General features: G+C 42.1%; 1 protein-coding gene and 1 pseudogene across 1 annotated transcript; both read right to left on the reverse strand.

The window, feature by feature from the left end:
• LOC138370980 (mucin-12-like) overlaps positions 1-5,629 on the reverse strand; it is a 7,782-nt pseudogene extending 2,153 nt beyond the window's left edge.
• Positions 5,193-5,912, reverse strand: LOC138370991 (dentin matrix acidic phosphoprotein 1-like). Its single transcript, XM_069335631.1, has one exon. It carries the CDS (start codon positions 5,910-5,912, stop codon positions 5,193-5,195), a length of 720 nt encoding a protein of 239 aa, XP_069191732.1.
• Positions 5,913-21,486: the final 15,574 nt, after the last annotated feature.

The following is a 21,486-nucleotide window of genomic DNA, read 5'->3' on the forward strand; positions in this document are numbered from 1 at the left end:
GCTGGCGTTGAACGAGGTGTGAACGAGGTGTGAATTCCAACGCGAATTCTCGTTGACGACATTCCATAGCCAGAGTTGCTTGTTGTTTGTCATGTTCGTGTTGCATCTCCAATTGACGTTGTTTTGTTTCAAGCTGTACTCGTTCCCGCTCACGGAGTATTGCAATCTCACGTTCCTTGTGGGCGATTTCACGTTCCTTTTCTTCCCTTCTTATGGCAGCTGCTTCCCTTTGTTGCACGAGGGCTTCTCTTTGCATGGCAGCTGCTTCCCTTTGCTGCTCGCGTTCGATCTTGGCCAGCTCTAGTTTGAGTTTCATCGTTGCCAAATCAGTTTTATCTGCAATAAAGTAAGTTTCGTGAGTTTCAGAGTCTATTTTACCTTCCTCTAAGAGATGATCCAGTAACAGGTTATGTATTACATTTTTGTTGGCTTGGTAGGGAACTTCTAGTTGATACTCATGTGCAAGAGTTTGTAATTCAGTCCTCTTGGCACGACTTAAAGTCCCTATTTCACCTGCTGGATCTGCACAGAAAGCTTGGAGACGAAACATGGTGAAATTAGCAAATAAATGCACAACGAATATACTGTTGTGATATGGTGAATGTCAGAAACAGGACAACGTGGCAACTGGTACCTATCCTGTGGAATCTTTAACAATTAATGTTAATTTCAAGATGATAAATGATTAATAAATCAAGGTCACAGGAAATCTTCTACCCGGTACTCATGTAAGAAGATAAGGGCAAGAAAATCCTACTAAACAAGCGGAACTGAGTTTCTAAAACAAATGAAACAGTTAATTGCCTCAAAAGTAAAATTGGTAGTCCAAGAATGTAGGCATACCTTGCCGAGTCTCTATAGGACATAAGCAAGTTTTTCCCACTGAAATTAATATGATACTTACAGAATTAGCGAACTTTTGTGCTCTGAAAAAGAAGGCTAATTCCCTACCAATGTAAATATCATCATCTCTGACCGACGTGTAGGGGATGCGAGGTGTCAACTGGTGACGAGAACTGCTGCTGAGGTCCCAATTCAGCAACTAAAGTTCGTGCGAGAGGAACTATGGCCCTCTTTATCCTCCTACTGTCAGATTGCAGAAGATAGGTGCACTTGACCCGGGGACAGACCACAGTACCACGGTACCAATATGATGATCTGCCGAAAATATGAGAAATATCCTAGGGACAAAAGATGGTAAACACGAGTAATAACACGGAGGGAGAGATGACCAATTAAGAGAATGACTGAGGCCTACAGTCACCACGTAAACCAAAGTTGTCTCACCTTCACCATATGCTACTCTCAGAATGCACAATACACACAGCACCATATGAAAATAAAATTGAATATTGAAAGTAGTGAAAAGCTACATTACCAAAGCCAAATACGCTTACCACAAATTTACTACTTGGCACCAGTACCTGAGTGAAGCTCCCGGACAGGCCCCCACGTAATGTGACAGTAAAGCGTTGGTGCCCTGCATATTATGAGATTGCCTTTATTCATATCTTGTTTTCTAGAGTAATTAAAATTTCATTGTTTATATACTTGTGTTTTGTGTGTCTTCCCATTACCTTACTACAGACGAAAGGACAAACTTTTCTCTTTTTTTTTGTGATGTGACGAGGCCGTGCCCCCAGCTTTTGAAACAGCCGAACACCAACGCTTTACCATCACAGTGTCATTTAAAGTTTCCTGAAAACTAGGAAGAATTTGCTCTCTTGGACTAGAATGTCGACCGTTTACTCTAAATGAAGGAAGAACTTGCTCTCTAGGGCTGGTGTGGCTAACTGTTTCTTGAAAGCAGGGAAGAACTTGCTCTCTAGGGCTGGTGTGACTAACTGTTTCTTGAAAGCAGGGAAGAACTTGATCTCTAGGGCTAGCATGGTTTACAGATTCTCTAAAGCCTGGTAGAGCTTGCTCTCTCGGACTGGAATGACCAACAGGTTCTCCATAGGGAGGAAGCATTTGTTCTCTGGGACTTGGAATTACTTGATCTCCAGGGCTAGGATGAGTTACAGATTCCCCAAAAGATGGAAGAACTTGCTCTCTGGGACTGGAGTGGTTTACAGTTTGTCTGTAATTGTTAAGAGGTGGTTCTGTACAGTTACCAAGGTCCAATGTATCTCTGAAGTTGGGAATAGCTGAAGATTCCATGTAGTTGCTAAGAATGTCTTGTCCTCTGTATCCAGCAGGCTCAGATTGTTCTTTGAAACTAGTATGAGAGTTTTGTGCTCTAGTGTTTACATGAGCCTGCAGTTCACCCATATTAGATTGCAATGGCATGCCCCTATAATTGTGTGATTGTGACCCTCTTGAATTATCCTGTGAACCATGATCTCTATAATTATTATAACTGGGAGGTAGAGATGAATCTCTGTAAGCATGTCGTAAGGATGATTCTCTGAAATCGGGGAGTACTGGCACTTCTCCAGGACTGACTCTAGAATGCAAAGGTGCCTCTCTGTAGGTAGGATGAGCCAGTGATTCACCATAGTTTGACTGGGAATACTGGTCTCCAACGATAGGATTTATAGAAGGATTCCCAGTGTTTGAAGGTAGAGGCACTCCTTGGCTGCAATTCTGCATATTATTTGGCATATTATTAGAACTACTATAGCTTGAGAATTCTCTAGAGTTTGGATGCATAGGGAAGTCTCTTGATGCAGAATACATCATCATATCTGTAGAATTTTCACGAAATTCACCAGCAATATTTTGAGTATTTTATTGTCCAGTACTTGAATGAGTAGGATAGCCGCCAGAATTCATTGCCACTGGGAAGCTGCCACAACTTGAATGAGCACTAAATCCCTCTGAATTTGTTTGTTCAATGATCCCCCCAGGATTATGAGGAGAATAGTCTCCAGAATTGGAGTGCTGAGGAAATCCACATGAATTTGTCTGTGTTGAAAATCCTATTAGATTGGACTGTGTGGAAAATCCTCCTGAACTTGAATGCATGTTAAACCCTCCAGAACTTAATTCGGAAGGGAATTCAGTAGTATTAGTGTGCGGAGAAAACTCTTCTGAATTGTTGTAAGTGGGGAATTGATCAGTGCTAGAGCTTCCAAGAAATCCTGATGAAACGGGGAACCCACTGGAACTAGAACTTGCAGAAAATCTATCAGAATTAACCATATGTGGTAGTCCCGAAGTAACCATATGCGAAGGAACTCCCAGAGAGTTAGTTTGAGACAGGAGAGCCCCTGAACTAGAATATGGTGGAATTGTCTCATCATTTGATTCTGGAAGGGGTCCTATAGTACTGGAGTGTGCCGAGACTCCCATTAAATTCATCTGAGGTGATGGTCTAGTGGAGGTAGTAGAAACTGACTGTGTAGCATGGACTGCAGAGACAGAATGAGGAGGAAGTCCAGAAGATCTTGACTGTGGAGAAAGATCTGTCATCAAAGACTGGGGAGACATCCCTGTATACCTTGAGTGCGGATGGATTCCCGTATGGTTCACTTTATTTATTGACTGTGGAGAAATCTGATCAGATATTGACAATGGCGATAAATCAGCTGATCTGGACTGTAGCGGTAAAACTGTGCCAACAGATCTGGACTTGGGGGATGCATCACCTGTCTTGGAATGCAATGACACATCAACTTCATTAGACTTATTCTGTGATAGCAAGTCAATAGTCCTGGACTGTGGGGAGACATCAATACTCTTAGACTGTGGATACATTTTAGCAGATTGTGATTGTGGAGACATCACGTTAGGTCTATTGGGAGACATCACGTTAGGTCTTGATTGTGGAGACATTGTTGTGGATGGTGCCCGTGGAGCCATTGTTGTGGATTTTGCACATGGAGACATTTCAAGTCTTGGCTGTGAAGATACATCTGTAACCTTAGATAACAGAGATACATCAACAGACTTTGAGTGATTAGGAATTCCTAGAGAACGAACTTGTGACATATTTCCAACAGGTCTCGACTGTTGTGATGTAACTGGTCTAATATGAAGAGAAATAGTGGACTTAGAATGAGGAGATTATCCAGTTGAATTGGGTTTTATAGTGGGTCCTCTTGGACTTGCATATCTCATTGATCCTTTGTTCAGGTATCCATGTAGCCCACTGGAGTCTATGGGCATAGCATTTGCTCTAAGATTTGCTTGCATAGCAGTCCCTCCAAGTCTATTCTGAAACGAAGGTCCTCTGGGATTTGAGTGTGCAGTAAATCCTTTTGTTGTGTGTAAATTTAGTCCTTTTAGAGTAGTATCTAATTTAAATCCTGTCATTTAATCCTAAGGATCTTAAATTTGAGTTTGTATGTGGAGTATATTTGGAGTTTGGATGTATGGGAAAGCCCCTAAAATTTAGCTGTGTACATTTTTTAAGGTTTGAAAGTGCTTTAGAACCTCCCTGAACAAGTGTCCCTCTTGAATTGATGGGTTTATAGATGTCTTTTGATACTGACCGACTCATCAGTCCTTCCGAAAAGTGTCGAACCGAAGACTCAGTCTGAATGCTGACAGATGCAAATCCTTTAAAGACATTATTAGCCAATGATAGTCTGGAGTTTGACTGTGATGAAACGTTTCCACTTGGTGCGGTGATTTGTGGGTTTGCTGTAATTACAGATCCATTTTTAACAACAGCAGCCATGTTAGTAGTTTGCTTGGTTTCATTCTTTATCCTGCCAACAGTCTCTACATTATCAACCATTCTCCTCACAATGGTTACACCACGACTCGCTAGAGTTGATTCGATCTCCATTGCAGACTTTTTTACAAAACGATTAGCACCTTCACAAAATTTTTCTTTTATAGTCAGTAATTCACTTTTGCTGCATTGTTCAGTATTACTAATTTGTTTACCACTAACACAAGTATCGTTGTCAAGTTTTGGGTTTTTGGAATCTGCGATGGATAAACATTCACTTGAGCCTTCTCCATTTTCATCATGTGGAGCTACTTCTTTCTCATTCGGAGTATTTGAACAATTGCTTTGATTTAAATTGTCATCTTTTTTCTCTAAAGGATGAATAACTCCAACTTCCTCCCCCATCAATAATATTGATGTCAGAATTTCTGTTATTCACTATATGATCTACATTAGTGGTTTCCTTATTTTCACTTCCTTCTTTATCAATGATCTTTTCATTATTTGCATCAGATACATTCTGTTCATTGCTCTTTTCTGCATCTCTGTCAGTAGTTCCCTCATCATGCTTCTAACAATCAGCATTCACACACAATATTTCCTGTTTATCTTCATTAGACACATGAATATCCTCACTATTTTTTTCTTTTTCTTCTAGGTTTACTTTACTCATCATTGACAATTCTGAGACTGATGGATGCTTACTTTTTGACAATTCTTGTGTGTTGGCATTTTCAACGTGTTCTACATCAGTAGGCTCGTTATTTTTGTTCACAGATTCACAACTTACATTTGATACATTGCCTGCCTTATCCAATTCATTAACCCCCCTATCACCGGGTTCGTGGCACTGGTTTAATTCTTCATTATCTGCAGCCGATACCTCATTGGTCCTATCACTTTCTACATTTTCAACATCTGTATTTTCTTGAGTCTGATTAACTTCATTACTATCATTTGTCTGTTGTGGTGCCTGGCAATCACCATTATCTGAGCTATGGCTGTTTACATCACCATTATCTGAGCTATGGCTGCTTACATCACCATCATCACCACCACCACCGCCATTCCCTTCACCACCGCCACCCCCATCATCATCCTGGCTTGCCTCTTCACCATTTGCAGTCACCTCTTCTGGTGTTTGGCAGCTGCTACTTTCAGATTTCTGACCCTTACCATCACTAACATAAGCATCGGACAAATTGAGTGGCAAGTTGCTGGTGCTGGAGACATAAGGTGGAGATGCCAGGGATGATCTCCTCCGTGCTACCAGCGACCGGAGCCCTGTCATAGCTTCAGCAACTCAGCTGTACCTAAAAAAAAAAGGATTAATAAAATTTGACCTTTATTCCAACAAGTTATTGTCAAATTAATATTGTACTGTACACACGTACACACGTACACACACACACACACACACACACACACACACACACACACACACACACACACACACACACACACACACACACACACACACACACACACACACACACACACACACACACACACACACACACACACACACACACATACACACACCACACTTTAATGTACATATACTTTAGTCTTATATTGAAGTTCCCTTAAGATGAACTACAAATCGGTACACATTACCCATATCAGAACACACCACCCACATCAGTACACATCATCCATATCAATACCCATCACCCATATCAGTACACATCACCCATATCAGTACCCATCACCCATATCAGTATACATCACACAGGATATGATGGACTATGTCACCCAGAAGTGCCAGGACGCTACAGACAGGTTTATCCCGACCCAAAAGGAGACAAATGAAAAGCAACAGATAATCCATGGTTCAACCAGGAATGTAAGGTTGCGAAGCAAATTGAGTGCAAGAACATGGAGAAACTACATGAAATAACAACACCAGAGAGCAGGGAAAGATACCAGAGGGCCAGAAATGAGTACCTCAGAGTGAGGAAGCAGAGAGAGGCAGTATGAAAATGACATTGCGAGTAAAGCCAAGAACCAACCAAAACTGTTCCACAGCCACATCAGGAGGAAAACGGCAGTGAAGGAACAAGTAATGAAATTGAGAAAAGAGGAACAGATACACAGAGAATGACAAGGTGGTGTGAGAAGAACTCAACAAGAGATTCCATGTCTTCACAATAGAATAAGGCAAAGCCCCTGCACTAGATGAGGGGGAAGGCAAACCAAGCAACCTTGGAGGATTTTGACCTCACCAGTGATGAGGTCAAAAGGTGTCTGTTGGAGCTGAATGTGACAAAGGTTGTTGGGCCTGACAGAATCTCACCGTGGATACTAAAAGGTGCAGAAGCACTAAGTGTGCCACTCTCTATGGTGTATAACAGGTCACTGGAAACAGGAGACCTTCCAGAAAGCTGGAATATATCTAATGTAGTCGCAATATACAAGAAGGGTGACAGGCAAGAGGCACTGAACTACAGGGCCAGGTTCCCTAACTTGTATACCATGCAAGATGACGGAGAAGATCATGAGGAAAAGGCTCGTAAAGCATCTGGAGGGAAACAGCTTTGTAACACAAACACACGTGTGTGTGTGTGTTAGTTGGTACCACGTGTGTGTGTGTCAGTTGGTACCACGTGTGTGTGTGTCAGTACTCAATAAATAATCTAAATTATTGGGATCGCTTAAAAATTCTAAGGCACTATTCCCTATAAAGTGCAGGAGGAAAATACATAAATATTTACACTAGCAAAATACTAGAAAAACTGGTTCCAAATTGCACATGGAAATAACACAATATAAGACCAGGAGGCACGGCAAGATGTGCAAAATAGCCTCCCTGAAAAGCAGAGGTGTAATAAGTATGCTAAGTATGTTTTATGAAAGAAGTTCCAGACCAACCGGGCTGTGGTGGGTATGTGGGCCTGCGGGCCGCTCCAAGCAACAGCCTGGTGAACCAAATACTCACAATTCAAGCCTGGCCTCGGGCCAGGCGTGGGGAGTAGAAGAACTCCCAGAACCCCATCAAGCAGGTATCAAGAAAGAACTCTATCAACGTAAAAGTCCAAAGATTTTCAACACACTCCTTCTATATATATAATATATATATATATATATATATATATATATATATATATATATATATATATATATATATATATATATATATATATATATATATATATATATATATATATATATATATATATTAGTATATTTTGGTAGCAGTCTTTCCTGTAGACATATATTATTAAATATGACCGAAAAAGTAAGATTAATAATTCTAACACGAATTTTCTCAATCTTTCGTACATTACGCTTCACTGTTGGAGGTAAATCAAAAATCACTTCTCCAAAATTCATTTTTTATTTCTAGTCTGACGCGACACGGGCGCGTTTCGTAAAACTTATTACATTTTCAAAGACTTCACAAATACACAACTGATTTAGAACTTACGTCTCTCTGATATTATATCTACATTTGAGTGAGGTGGGAAGGATGATGTGGCATTATCAACACAAGACAGAACAGGAGGGGATATTAATAGGGTATTAAAAGTATCAACACAAGACAGAACAGAAACAATGGGTATTGAATAGAAGTGTTTGTAGAAAGCCTATTGGTCCATATTTCTTGATGCTTCTATATTGGGGCGGAGTCTTGAGGTGGGTAGAATATAGTTGTGCAATAATTGGCTGTTGATTGCTGGTGTTGACTTCTTGATGTGTAGTGCCTCGCAAACGTCAAGCCGCCTGCTATCGCTGTATCTATCGATGATTTCTGTGTTGTTTACTAGGATTTCTCTGGCGATGGTTTGGTTATGGGAAGAGATTATATGTTCCTTAATGGAGCCCTGTTGCTTATGCATCGTTAAACGCCTGGAAAGAGATGTTGTTGTCTTGCCTATATACTGGTTTTTTTGGAGCTTACAGTCCCCAAGTGGGCATTTGAAGGCATAGACGACGTTAGTCTCTTTTAAAGCGTTCTGTTTTGTGTCTGGAGAGTTTCTCATGAGTAGGCTGGCCGTTTTTCTGGTTTTATAGTAAATCGTCAGTTGTATCTTCTGATTTTTGTCTGTAGGGATAACGTTTCTATTAACAATATCTTTCAGGACCCTTTCCTCCGTTTTATGAGCTGTGGAAAAGAAGTTCCTGTAAAATAGTCTAATAGGGGGTATAGGTGTTGTGTTAGTTGTCTCTTCAGAGGTTGCATGGCTTTTCACTTTCCTTCTTATGATGTCTTCGATGAAACCATTGGAGAAGCCGTTATTGACTAGGACCTGCCTTACCCTACAGAGTTCTTCGTCGACTTGCTTCCATTCTGAGCTGTGGCTGAGAGCACGGTCGACGTATGCGTTAACAACACTCCTCTTGTACCTGTCGGGGCAGTCGCTGTTGGCATTTAGGCACATTCCTATGTTTGTTTCCTTAGTGTAGACTGCAGTGTGGAAACCTCCGCCCTTTTCCATGACTGTTACATCTAGAAAAGGCAGCTTCCCATCCTTTTCCGTCTCGTAAGTGAAACGCAGCACGGAACTCTGCTCAAATGCCTCCTTCAGCTCCTGCAGATGTCTGACATCAGGTACCTGTGTAAAAATATCGTCAACATACCTGCAGTATATGGCCGGTTTCAAGTTCATGTCGACTAAGACTTTTTGCTCGATGGTACCCATGTAGAAGTTTGCAAACAGGACACCTAGGGGAGAACCCATGGCGACCCCATCTACTTGCTTATACATGTGCCCATCCGGGCTCAAGAAGGGTGCCTCTTTAGTACAAGCTTGGAGTAGTTTCCTCAGAATACTTTCTGGCATGTCAAGAGGAGTACAGGCTGGATCACGATACACTCTGTCGGCTATCATTCCGATTGTCTCGTCCACAGGTACGTTGGTAAATAGCGATTCTACGTCCAACGAGGCTCTTATCCCTGTGGCCCGTGTGCCCCGCAGTAAGTCCACAAATTCCTTTGGAGACTTCAGGCTGTATATATATATATATATATATATATATATATATATATATATATATATATATATATATATATGTATATATATATATATATATATATATATATATATATATATATATATATATATTAAACTGTCCAACCTCTCATGGTGTTCAAAAGAGAATTTGATAAACACCTTAAAAGGATACCGGATCAACCAGGCTGTGACTCGTACGTCAGGATGTGAGCAGCTGCATCGAACAGTCTGATTGACCAGACCTCCAGCCAGAAGGCCTATTTAGAGACCAAGCTGCAGGGACATTGATCCTTGGAATCTTTGAAAAATAAACGAAAGGACATCTGCACACATTTGGGACATGTGAGTGTTAAGTAAGTGAATTTGGGAGGGTGTATGGAAGGAGTCAAGGGAATATGGAGGTAAAGGATCCAGTGTTGATGAGGTTAATACTACAAATTGTTAATACTACACTCAAATTTAACTTGTCTAGAAAAAATACTAAATTCCTGTTGATAAAACTTGTTCAACTACATAACTTAATTTAGACAAATTTATTTGATAAACAATATACAATTATCCTTAAATATAAAATTATATTAATAAACCAAGTTTTGCTTCACTTTCACCAAGACGTTAAGACTATGCAGTATTTGGTCACTCAAGTTTTCATTGTGTTTCAGTTTATCAAAATCATACCTAATATTTTCTCTCAAAATATTTATTAATGATCATATATTAATGGTTTCAAATTGTGAGGGACAGATGCCTGTTAAACTTAACAAGATTCGACTAGGTTAACAATTATCCTCCCCCCATCCCCAGGATGCAACCAACAACAGTTGCCTAACTCCTGGGTACCTATTTACTGTTAGGTGAACAGAGGCACTGAGTGTAAGGAAGTGTGCCCAAACATCTCACTCTGCCAAGGTTGAACTACTGACCCCTCCTCAGATTACAACTCCACAACTGTTTACTAATTCCCAGGTACAGTACCTATTTACTGCTAGGTGAACATAGGTATTAGATGAAATAAAACATGCCTACCCACTTCTGTCCAACCCGGGATACAAATCCGGGATTTCCGACTGCACGTTGAGAACACGCCTAACTGTACTAATGTCATGCGGCACTATTTATCATGTAAATACCCATACAAAACCTACTGACCTTCAATGGCAAATTTTTTGTAGTCTGATTTAAAATCATGGACAATGTTACCTGTAATAGATTCCAGAGCAACAATTTTCAAAAAATCTATTTATCCAGCTATTCAAAATGTGTTTTCAGTATAATTTTACACACTTCTTTTTTTTAAGTGTGGCAATTCTTGTTTGCATATGTGGCTGCATTTTCTAATTCAAAAATTCATGTTAGTAGTAACACTATCAACCCTGGTGAGGACCTATGATTATAAGTCACCTCTCACTGAAATGTTACTCTACTCTTAGCTTCCTTTCAATCCATTTTGGTGTCAAGGACTTTATGAAATGGCTGAAACTTATTGAACATAAAAAAGATAATCAAAATAGTTTGGCACTTAGGAGATACTACAGTAATATAAGGAATTTCAAGATATATAATATATATATATATATATATATATATATATATATATATATATATATATATATATATATATATATATATATATATATATATATATATATATATATATATATATATATATATATATATATATATATATATATATATATATATATATATATATATATGTGTCGTACCTAGTAGCCAGAACGCACTTCTCAGCCTACTATGCAAGGCCCGATTTGCCTAATAAGCCAAGTTTTCATGAATTAATGTTTTTTCGACTACCTAACCTACCTAACCTAACCTAACCTAACTTTTTTGGCTACCCAACCTAACCTAACCTATAAAGATAGGTTAGGTTAGGTTAAGTTAGGTTAGGTAGGGTTATCTTGAGGTTATCTTGAGATGATTTCGGGGCTTTTAGTGTCCCCGCGGCCCGGTCCTCGACCAGGCCTCCACCCCCAGGAAGCAGCCCGTGACAGCTGACTAACTCCCAGGTACCTATTTACTGCTAGGTAACAGGGGCATTCAGGGTGAAAGAAACTTTGCCCATTTGTTTCTGCCTCGTGCGGGAATCGAACCCGCACCACAGAATTACGAGTCCTGCGCGCTATCCACCAGGTTATGAGGCCCCTCGGGTTGGGCCTCGGTTGGGCGTTGGGCGAGGGTTGGTTAGGTTCGGTCATATATCTACGTTAATTTTAACACCAATAAAAAAAATGACCTCATACATAATAAAATGGGTAGCTTTATCATTTCATAAGAAAAAAATTAGAGAAAATATATTAATTAAGGAAATCTTGGCTTATTAGGCAAATTGGGCCTTGTATATATAAGAAGTGTGTTCTGGCTACTAGGTACGACATATGTATATATATATATATATATATATATATATATATATATATATATATATATATATATATATATATATATATATATATATATATATATATATATATATATATATAAATATATATATATATATATATATATATATATATATACATATATATATATATATATATATATATATATATATATATATATATATATATATATAACTGAAAACTCACACCCCCAGAAGTGACTCGAACCCATACTCCCAGAAGCAACGCAACTGGTATGTACAAGACGCCTTAATCCACTTGACCATCACGACCGGACATAATGAGGTGATAGCCGAGGCTATTTGAACCACCCCACCGCCGGCACTCGGATAGTAATCTTGGGCATAGCATTTTACCAAATCACCTCATTCTTTGGGGCACACGTGAGGAACACAAATGCGAACAAGCCTGAATGGTCCCCAGGACAATATGCAACTGAAAACTCACATATCACATACCAGTTGCGTTGCTTCTGGGAGTATGGGTTCGAGTCACTTCTGGGGTGTGAGTTTTCAGTTGCATATTGTCCTGGGGACCATTCAGGCTTGTTCGCATTTGTGTTCCTCATGTGTGCCCCCTACTGGTCTCATGTGATGTTATTTCTATGATCAGATTTGTAACCAGTCTCTTTATTATTTCCCATGTGAGGATTATTATGTATCTCTCTCGACTGCGCTCTAGAGAATATAAATGTAGAACTTTTAATCGGTCCCAATAATTAAGATGAATTACTGAGTGGATTCGAGCGGTAAAGGATTTTTGCACGCTCTCTAGGTCACCAACTTCTCCGGCTTCGAATGGGGCTGTTAGAGTACAACAATATTCCACCTTAGAGAGTACTAGAGTTTTAAAAAGTATCATCATTGGTATGGCATCCCTTGTTTGGAACCTTAACACCTTATTTACCTGAATTGACCTGAGGGCTACTACCACTAGTAGCCTCGACGAGGACAGGAAGCCGGCGGCTTGTCGAAGGTCCCTCCATTTGCCTTGAAGATCTTTTCCAGCTGACTTTAAAATTTAACAGAATTTTGGCCTTTACGGTGTCGGCGGGTAGGCTGTTCCATGGGTTTATTATTATTATAGCATATGCTGCTTTTAAATCAATTATCTCGTTTCATAATGTCGCTGTGGGTACTTAGCCTTTGCCCTGTCGTGATATTGTTACAGTACTTCCATATCAAATAGTTTGTCTGTATTATCAATTTAATTGGTTTGATGTTGGGTCTAATTAATTTATTTTTAACAAATCTCAAATTATAACAGCATGTGTAGAAACAACTAAAAATTCTATGTTTAATGTTTTTTATTTCATTTCAGGTATAGAAATACCATTCACTGGAAAATAAAAGGAGTTTTGTGTATTAGAATATGCTCGAAAACAATCGAACAAAACTGCAGCGTGCATTTGTGAGCGAATTCGCTAAAAATTAACCAAATGCCATGCAGATTTGGACGTGGCACAAACAGTTCAAAGAGAAAGGCTGTGTGTGCAGGGCAACAAGATCTGGACGACCACCAGTATCAGAAGAGATGATCGAGCGATTTCGGGAAACATTTTTGTGAGTCCCCAGAAAGTCCATAAGAAGAGCAAGTCTGTAAACCTAGATTCCTTCAACGACAATTTGGCGGGTCGCAAGGAAACGCTTGTCAATGACGCCTTACAAGCTGTAGCTCGTTCAGACCTTAAAGACAGACGACAAGTAAAAGTGCAAGCAATTCTGTGTCGATATGCATGAAAAAATTGAAGACGAGTTTGAACAACGTCTTGTTTTCAGTGATGATGCTACATTTCATACGAATGGCAAAGTCAAAAAGCATAATGTTCCCATTTGGGGGCAAAGACAATCCCCATCCCACAGTTGAGCACACGAGGTATTCACTAAAAGTGAATGGACGTGTTCTGCGCCATCTCGTGGAGGTGGGGTCCCTCGAGTGTTTCAAACGTGGGTTGGACATGTATATGAGTGGGATTGGGTGGTTATAAATAGAAACTGCCTTGTATCAGCCAATAGGCCTTCTGCAGTTACCTTTGTTCTTATGTTCTTATCTCCATTAATGAATTTGATGACCCGTTTTTCTTTTGAAGAAATTGTGACCGGCGATGATTATCTGCACATTCTTCAGAACTGGTTAATTGTAACCTATCCACCGCTGCCTACTGGATGGGGGGGCGGTGTGCAGGACAAACATATCAATTGTGACACTAGCTCTTCACACATGTCAGTGTGTCTATGTATATATTAACACGTTGTACTGAATGGGGTGAGAATAGCTTGAGCTACCTCATCCCTCTGTGTGTATTTTACCTCAATAAACTTATTTCAATTTCAATTTCAATTTCTCCCCACAGCACTCGTCTTCCAGCACGGCGATGAGTTCGAATGAGTAAAGCTGCTTTCTTCTTGCGAGTAAACACGTTGTTTCATCTGCCTTAGCTCCTCCAGCAGAGAATTCAACGCTGTCCTTAGAACTCCACATAGATCTATCAGGTTCCTCACTATACTTTCCATTTTTATTCTGAAGCATAATCGGAGCTCCAGGTAACACAACCTCTCACTGAGACTGCCTGCGCCTGACTGTCCCATGAAGGGACTGGTCTATGTCCCCCCCCCCCCCCCCCCCCCCGCTTCTTACAAGCCTAGAGGAACTCCAGCAAAGAATCACTGCCGCACTGTAGACTTACATGCTTCAGGGTGTATGGAGGAAGGTGGATACCCACATGACGTGGGCAGTATCACAGGCTCACATCATGTTGAAAACCTGTGAAATCATTCATGAAATCCACGTACCTTTGGATTTAACATTTGAATTTTTAATGAATTCTACATCCTACGCTTATCTTCAAATGCACAAAGAAATATCCATGTATGGATACAATAATCCAGATGTGGGAGCACCAGAGTTTTACACTTATTTATTTATATACAAGGTACATTGGGGATTAAGAGAGAACATAGGAATGATGTTGATTTTACAATCTTGTAAAGCCACAAGTACGCATAGAGTTTCGGGCAAGTCCTTAAACTAACAGATAATTCTAAGTAGATAATTTACAGTACAATTTACAACAAATGTTTATAGGTACTTCACAGCTTTACTTTACAGGTACAGGTACAGGCAATTTTAAGCTGATAAATTACAGTAAAATTGACAAAAAATGTTTACAGGTCAACAGAAATAAAGATTAGAATAATACATTGTAGCGAGTAAACATTATACTCGCTCCAATCTCTCATTATCTGGCATAATGGCATAACTGATAATGAGAGACTGGATTGAGTATAATGTTTACTCTTTACAACATAATAATAACAAAACATTATAATGAACAAGGATTTCAAGGTACATTAATATACATTAGGATAAAATATCAGAGTTATGCATTGGTTCGCTGTAGCACAATTTAAGGATCATTTCAAGGAATAATGAAGTAGAATATGCACTCAATATAACAACCATGATATCAGATGATATCAAAGATTACAATGGTAAAGTAATGTGGCTTAGGTACATATATTGAGGGATTTGGTAGCACTAGATACAGTGCGAATTAAGCTTGTTAATATAAACAGTATAAAAAGGGGCCGGTCCGGGCCCGCAGCATACAGGTTGGTCATACGGACCTTCCCTCCCTGCGTACAAGCCTCTATAAGACCCCCGTATGTATCACCCTTCGACACGGGAGACATCTCCCGTCACGCAGGGTGCAGTCGCACCTCCACAGATCTCCAGTATCAGCTCTTGATACTGGTAATGGCTCAAAAGGGCCACCACTTACGGGCTATTCATGCCCGTGTCACCTTTTGGGTGGCTTAATCTTTATCAATCAATCAATCACCCTTCGACCAACCAGCTTAAACCCTTACCCGTACTGCGCATGCATGCGCCTGTCACCCTCAACCCAGGCGCAGTGCAGGCCATCTCACTCCCCTCAGCCCGCCCGCCAAGGAAGACGTGCAACAAGCGTAGCTCTCATCCTGTAACTACACTCAGGTAATTACCCACCAATACTCCAGTCTGTATCACTCCCTTCCACTCACCAACATTCCGGCCTGTCTCACTCCCCTTCCCAGCATTCCCAACCTCTCTCACCCCTCCCCATCTCAGTGGTAACACTGGTCCGGCACTTCGCGAGCGATTTGGCTGGGGTTCGTATCCTCCGGGATGGATTGACTAGGCACTAGTCCTTAACTGTATGACTCTGTCAAGGGGCCTTACGGCTGAGTGGACAGCGCTTGGGGTTCGTGGTCCTAACGTTCCGGGTTCGATCCCCGGCGGAAGTGGAAACAAATGGGCAGAGTTTCTTTCACCCTGATGCATCTGTTCACCTGGTAGTAACATATATACCTGGGAGTTAGACAGCTGCTACAGACTGCTTCCTAGGGGGGTGTGTAACAAAAAGAAGGCCCGGTCGAGGACCGGGACGCGGGGACGCTAAACCCCGAAATCATCTCAAGATAACCTCTATTCATCCAGCACTTACTGAGTTACTATATGAGTGGGATTGGGTGGTTATAGATAGGAGCTGCCTCGTTTGGGCCAATAGGCCTTTTGCAGTTGCCTTTGTTCTTATGTTCTTAGTACCTGGTTGTTAAATGACTTGGGGGTCGTATTCCAGGGAAACTAATGCGTAAGGATTACCATGAGTAAGGGTGATTGATTGATGAAGATTAAGCCACCCAAAAGGTGGCACGGGCATGAATAGCCCGTAAGTGGTGGCCCTTTTGAGCCATTACCAGTATCAAGAGCTGATACTGAAGATCTGTGGAGGTGCGACTGCACCCTGCGTGACGGGAGATGTCTCCAGTGTGAGTAAGTGGAAGATAAAGCCTAGTAGCGAGTAGATTATCCCAATAGTATACTCGCTCAAAACGCATTAGCCTAAGAAGAGCTTTGCTTCTGTCATTAGGCTAATGCGTTTGGAGCGAGTATATTATTGGGATAATCAACTCGCTACAGCCTGCTAACAAGAGTCAGCAACTGTTTGTTCCTGTACCCACCTGAGTAAAAAAAAATCTACTTCCACCTCTCAGCCCTAACTGCCTGCCTGAACCCGCCAAAGAATTGCAGCCTGTATATCCCACCCCCCCTACCCTCGTAACCACCGAATCAACTTATCTATGTAGACGATGAGTCGCAATAACATAGCTGATGATATGATGACCAAACCACACGCAAGAAGATAAGGAGACGACGACGTTTCGGTCTGTTTTGGACCTGTATCAAGTCGATTGTCGACTTGATAATGGTCCAGGACGGACCGAAACGTCCATCATTTAGTCATCATTTGGCCCGGGAGACATCTCCCGTCACGCAGGGTGCAGCTGCGCCTCCACAGATCTCCAGTATCATCTATTGATACTGGTAATGGCTCAAAAGGGCCACCACTTACGGGCTATTCATGCCCGTGCCACCTCTTGGGTGGCTTAATCTTTATCAATCAATCACTGAAACGTCGTCGTTTCATAAAAAGACGACGTCGTCATCGTCTCCTCCACCATTTGGTCACCATTTGGTCCGGGAGACAACTCCCGTCACGCAGGGTGCAGTTGCGCCTCCACAGATCTCCATTATCATCTTTCGATACTGGTAATGGCTCAAAAGGGCCACCACTTACGGGCTATTCATGCCCGTGCCACCTCTAGGGTGGTTTAATCTTCATCAATCAATCATCGTCTCCTCATCTTCTGGGGTATGGTTTAGTCTTCAACCATCTGTCTCGCCACCAAACTCGCACTTTCACCAGAGCTTACACTCTCCCGCTTCACTTCCCGGATTACAATTTCACTCATTATACTTTCACCGCCAAACACTGCTGGCCCTTTTCCTGCTCCCGTCCCTAAATTTATTGATTTAGGGAGCCGGTCGGCCGAGCGGACAGCACGCTGAACTTGTGATCCTGTGGTCCTGGGTTCGATCCCGGGCGCCAGCGAGAAACAATAGGCAGAATTTTTTTACCATACGCCCCTGCTACCTAGCAGTAAAATAGGTACCTGGGTGTCAGCTGTCACGGGCTGCTTCCTGGGGGTGGAGGCCTGGTCTAGGACCGGGCCGCGGGGACACTAAAGCTCCGAAAACATCTCAAGATAACCTCAAGATATCCCCGCTCATATCCTTGTTGCTCCTGTTCCTGCCCCGCTCATACCCTACCTGCTCCGCTGCAGCACCCGGCCCCTTAATGACTCACCCCAGCGCTACAAACACTCCTTCTGTTTACACATTCACGGAGAGTCTAGGGTGAAGCGTCTTCGTATGATCCCACTGTTTTATGGATTTTATAAGTGCATTATACATACCGGCCATACACCAATATACATATTCACATTTAATTTCAAATTTTTATTCAAAAGAATGTGTGTAACAAGAACATAGGAGTAATGTACAGTTGTGGGGATAGGAGTTACACGTACCAATTGGTTTTAGTTTATTTCTTATGCACCTCATACCTATCCTGTGGGCGGTAGTGGAAAGGGCCAGAGGCATATATTTTTTAGGTCGATATGGAGAAGAACACTTGCGAATATTTGAATATTCGTAAGTCTAAATCAGCAGATAATGAAAATGAAGCCACTATTAAACAAGAGAGCATCGGTCACTTACTCATCAAAATGTATATAATGTAACCCATTGTATCATCTTGTTAATGCATAAGTAAAAATAATATTGTAGTGATTTATCTAGTTATACAGAAGGCGACCATTGGTCGTGTTTTTGTTGGGTGGGTGGGGGGCGATGTTGTTCCGTGGTAGGGGAAGTGGAGGGGAGGGGGAGTTGAGGGAGGGGCGGGGATGGCGGGGGTTGAGGGAGACTGTGGAGGTGGCAGGGGAGCGGGGAATTGAGGGGGGCGCTGAGGTGGAGAGGGGATCAGGGAGTTGAAGGAAGCGCTGGGGGAAGGGGGGTGGGGGATGAGCAGAAGTTGAGGGAGGAGTGACGGGATTGAGGAGGAAGAAAGGGATGATTGGTGGAGGGTGGAATGAGCTGGTGGCCGGGGAAAACCACTGATGAGCTACTCCTCCTCCTCCTGCCCCAGCCACCGGCCTCACCATAAACAAAGCACATATATATCATGGTTACAATCAATGTTTTAATGTATGGATATGTGAAAACAACTTTCTACTGTGCACTCAGCCTACAGTTTAGGCCTATTGTCTTATTATGACCCTCTGTCCTGCGTGACAGTGAATACCAGCATTATCCTCACTTTAATAAGACAAATCCTCAGATTAGGCAAAATTGTAATTAATTTTGTCAATAAAGATGTTAATAATAATAACCATAAACAAAAATGGTGTCCCAGCATGAAGGAGCTAACAGACTACGGTAGCAACATCTACGGAATAGCCTGTGCCGAAAAAATTTAGTTGCTAACGAAATTAACTTCTCTAACTTTGGTCGGTTAGTCATCGGAGTCGCATAAACATGAAATCATAAAATAATTCGACATCATCCACACAAAAACTCCCAATAACTTCCGGTACTAGACGGCTCGGGAATGTTAGCAAGCTATTAAACTGTACGAATTTCATAATTTTTCGTTCATTGCATGAAGAACCTTGAAGCAGCTAAATAAAAAAACGGAATGATCTTTACCTCCTGGCATGCAGTCACTTGAACCACCAACAGAGTGGATAGCGGGACAAGCGGATGAAAGAAGTTCGACCATTATCAGTATTTTTTACTATTTATTGCCATTATAATTCATTTGCATTCACCTATTCAGCTGTTTGGGGAGCCGGTCGGCCGAGCGGACAGCACGCTGGATTTGTGATCCTGTGGTCCTGGGTTCGATCCCAGGCGCCGGCGAGAAACAATGGGCAGAGTTTCTTTCACCCTATGCCCCTGTTACCTAGCAGTGAAATAGGTACCTGGGTGTTAGTCAGCTGTCACGGGCTGCTTCCTGGGGATGGAGGTCTGGTCGAGGATCGGGCCGCGGGGACACTAAAAAGCCCCGAAATCATCTCAAGATAACCTAGTTGTGCTTGCGGGGGTTGAGCTCTGGCTCTTTCGGCCCGCCTCTCAACTGTAAATCCATCAATTTTTATTTTTACTTTTCACACACACACACACACACACACACACACACACACACACACACACACACACACACACACACACACACACACACACACACACACACACACACACACACAAACACACACACACACACACACACACACACACACACACACACACCCAGCAATCCCAGAGGGGAGTGGGGAACCCCAATCCAGCAACCCAGGAACCCCAGGGGGGAATGCAACACCCCAGCCCACCACCCAATAGTGCCCTCCCTACCCCCCAGCATAAACCCTTCCTTGCCCCTACATAATGCCCATCATGAAACCCAAATCCTCCCCCTCCCCTTACCCCAAGTAGCCCCTGCTTTCCCAGCCCCCTGGTCTTCTCCCTGCCCCAAGCAGGCCTGAGCAAGACCAAAGCCCTCTATCCCCCACTCCACCTCCCTCCAAACCCCTGTCAACTACACCGCAGGAGGGCGTGCCCTCTCCCCAAGCAATCCCTGCTCCCTCACCCCCAGGACTTCTTCCTGCCCCAAGCAGGCCTGAGGAAGACCTAAGCCCTCCAACCCCCCACTCCACCTCCCCCTGAACCCCTGGCAACTACCTCACAGAAGGAGGAGTCTACCCAAGTAGCAATGACCATAGAACAACCTCCTACACTTGTAGGGAGTGTGGGTGAAATTGGATATAAGAAAGTGAGCTTCAAGGTAATGTACTCAAACATTGATGGGATTACCAATAAAACAAGTGAACTGGCAGAAAGGGTGCAAGAAGAAAACCCTGATGTAATAGGACTAACGGAAACAAAATTGTCAGGAGTCATAACAGATGCTGTGTTTCCAAAGGACTACTATATAGTAAGGAAAGAGAGGGAAGGGAGAGGAGGTGGAGGAATAGCCCTGCTGATAAGGAAGGACTGGAGTTTTGATGAGATGGAAATTCCGGGCTGTGACGGATTCAGAGATTACATAACAGGAACTATAACAATGGGTGGACCTAAGATAATAGTGGCAGTCATTTACAACCCTCCCCTAAATGACAGAAGACCTAGACAGGAGTTTGATAGGAACAACATGGCAACCATTAATATAATAGAGAGAGCAGCTTCAGTTGCCTGCAGGAATGGCTCAAGACTCTTAATCATGGGTGATTTCAACCATGGAAAGATAGACTGGGAGAATGGGGACCCACATGGTGGTGCAGATACGTGGCGAGCTAAACTCTTGGAAGTGGCAACAAGGAATTTTCTGAGCCAGCATGTCAAGGAACCCACAAGAATGAGAGGCAATGATGAACCAGATAGACTCGACTTGATATTCACCCTGAATGAGTCAGAAATAAGGGAAGTCAAAGTTGAAGCCCCCATAGGAATGAGTGACCACAGTGTACTGACCTTTGAGTACTTGGTGGAGGTAGGGATAACCTATCCAAGGATGGGAGTGGAGGGGAAAAGACTGAATTACCGAAGA

This window comes from Procambarus clarkii, chromosome 4 (genome assembly GCF_040958095.1).
Source record: "Procambarus clarkii isolate CNS0578487 chromosome 4, FALCON_Pclarkii_2.0, whole genome shotgun sequence".
Lineage (NCBI taxonomy): Eukaryota > Metazoa > Arthropoda > Malacostraca > Decapoda > Cambaridae > Procambarus > Procambarus clarkii.

Bases quoted from the DNA above. Each gene is read 5' to 3' on its own strand.
- LOC138370991 (XM_069335631.1), bottom strand. From the start codon at position 5,912: ATGACAGGGCTCCGGTCGCTGGTAGCACGGAGGAGATCATCCCTGGCA.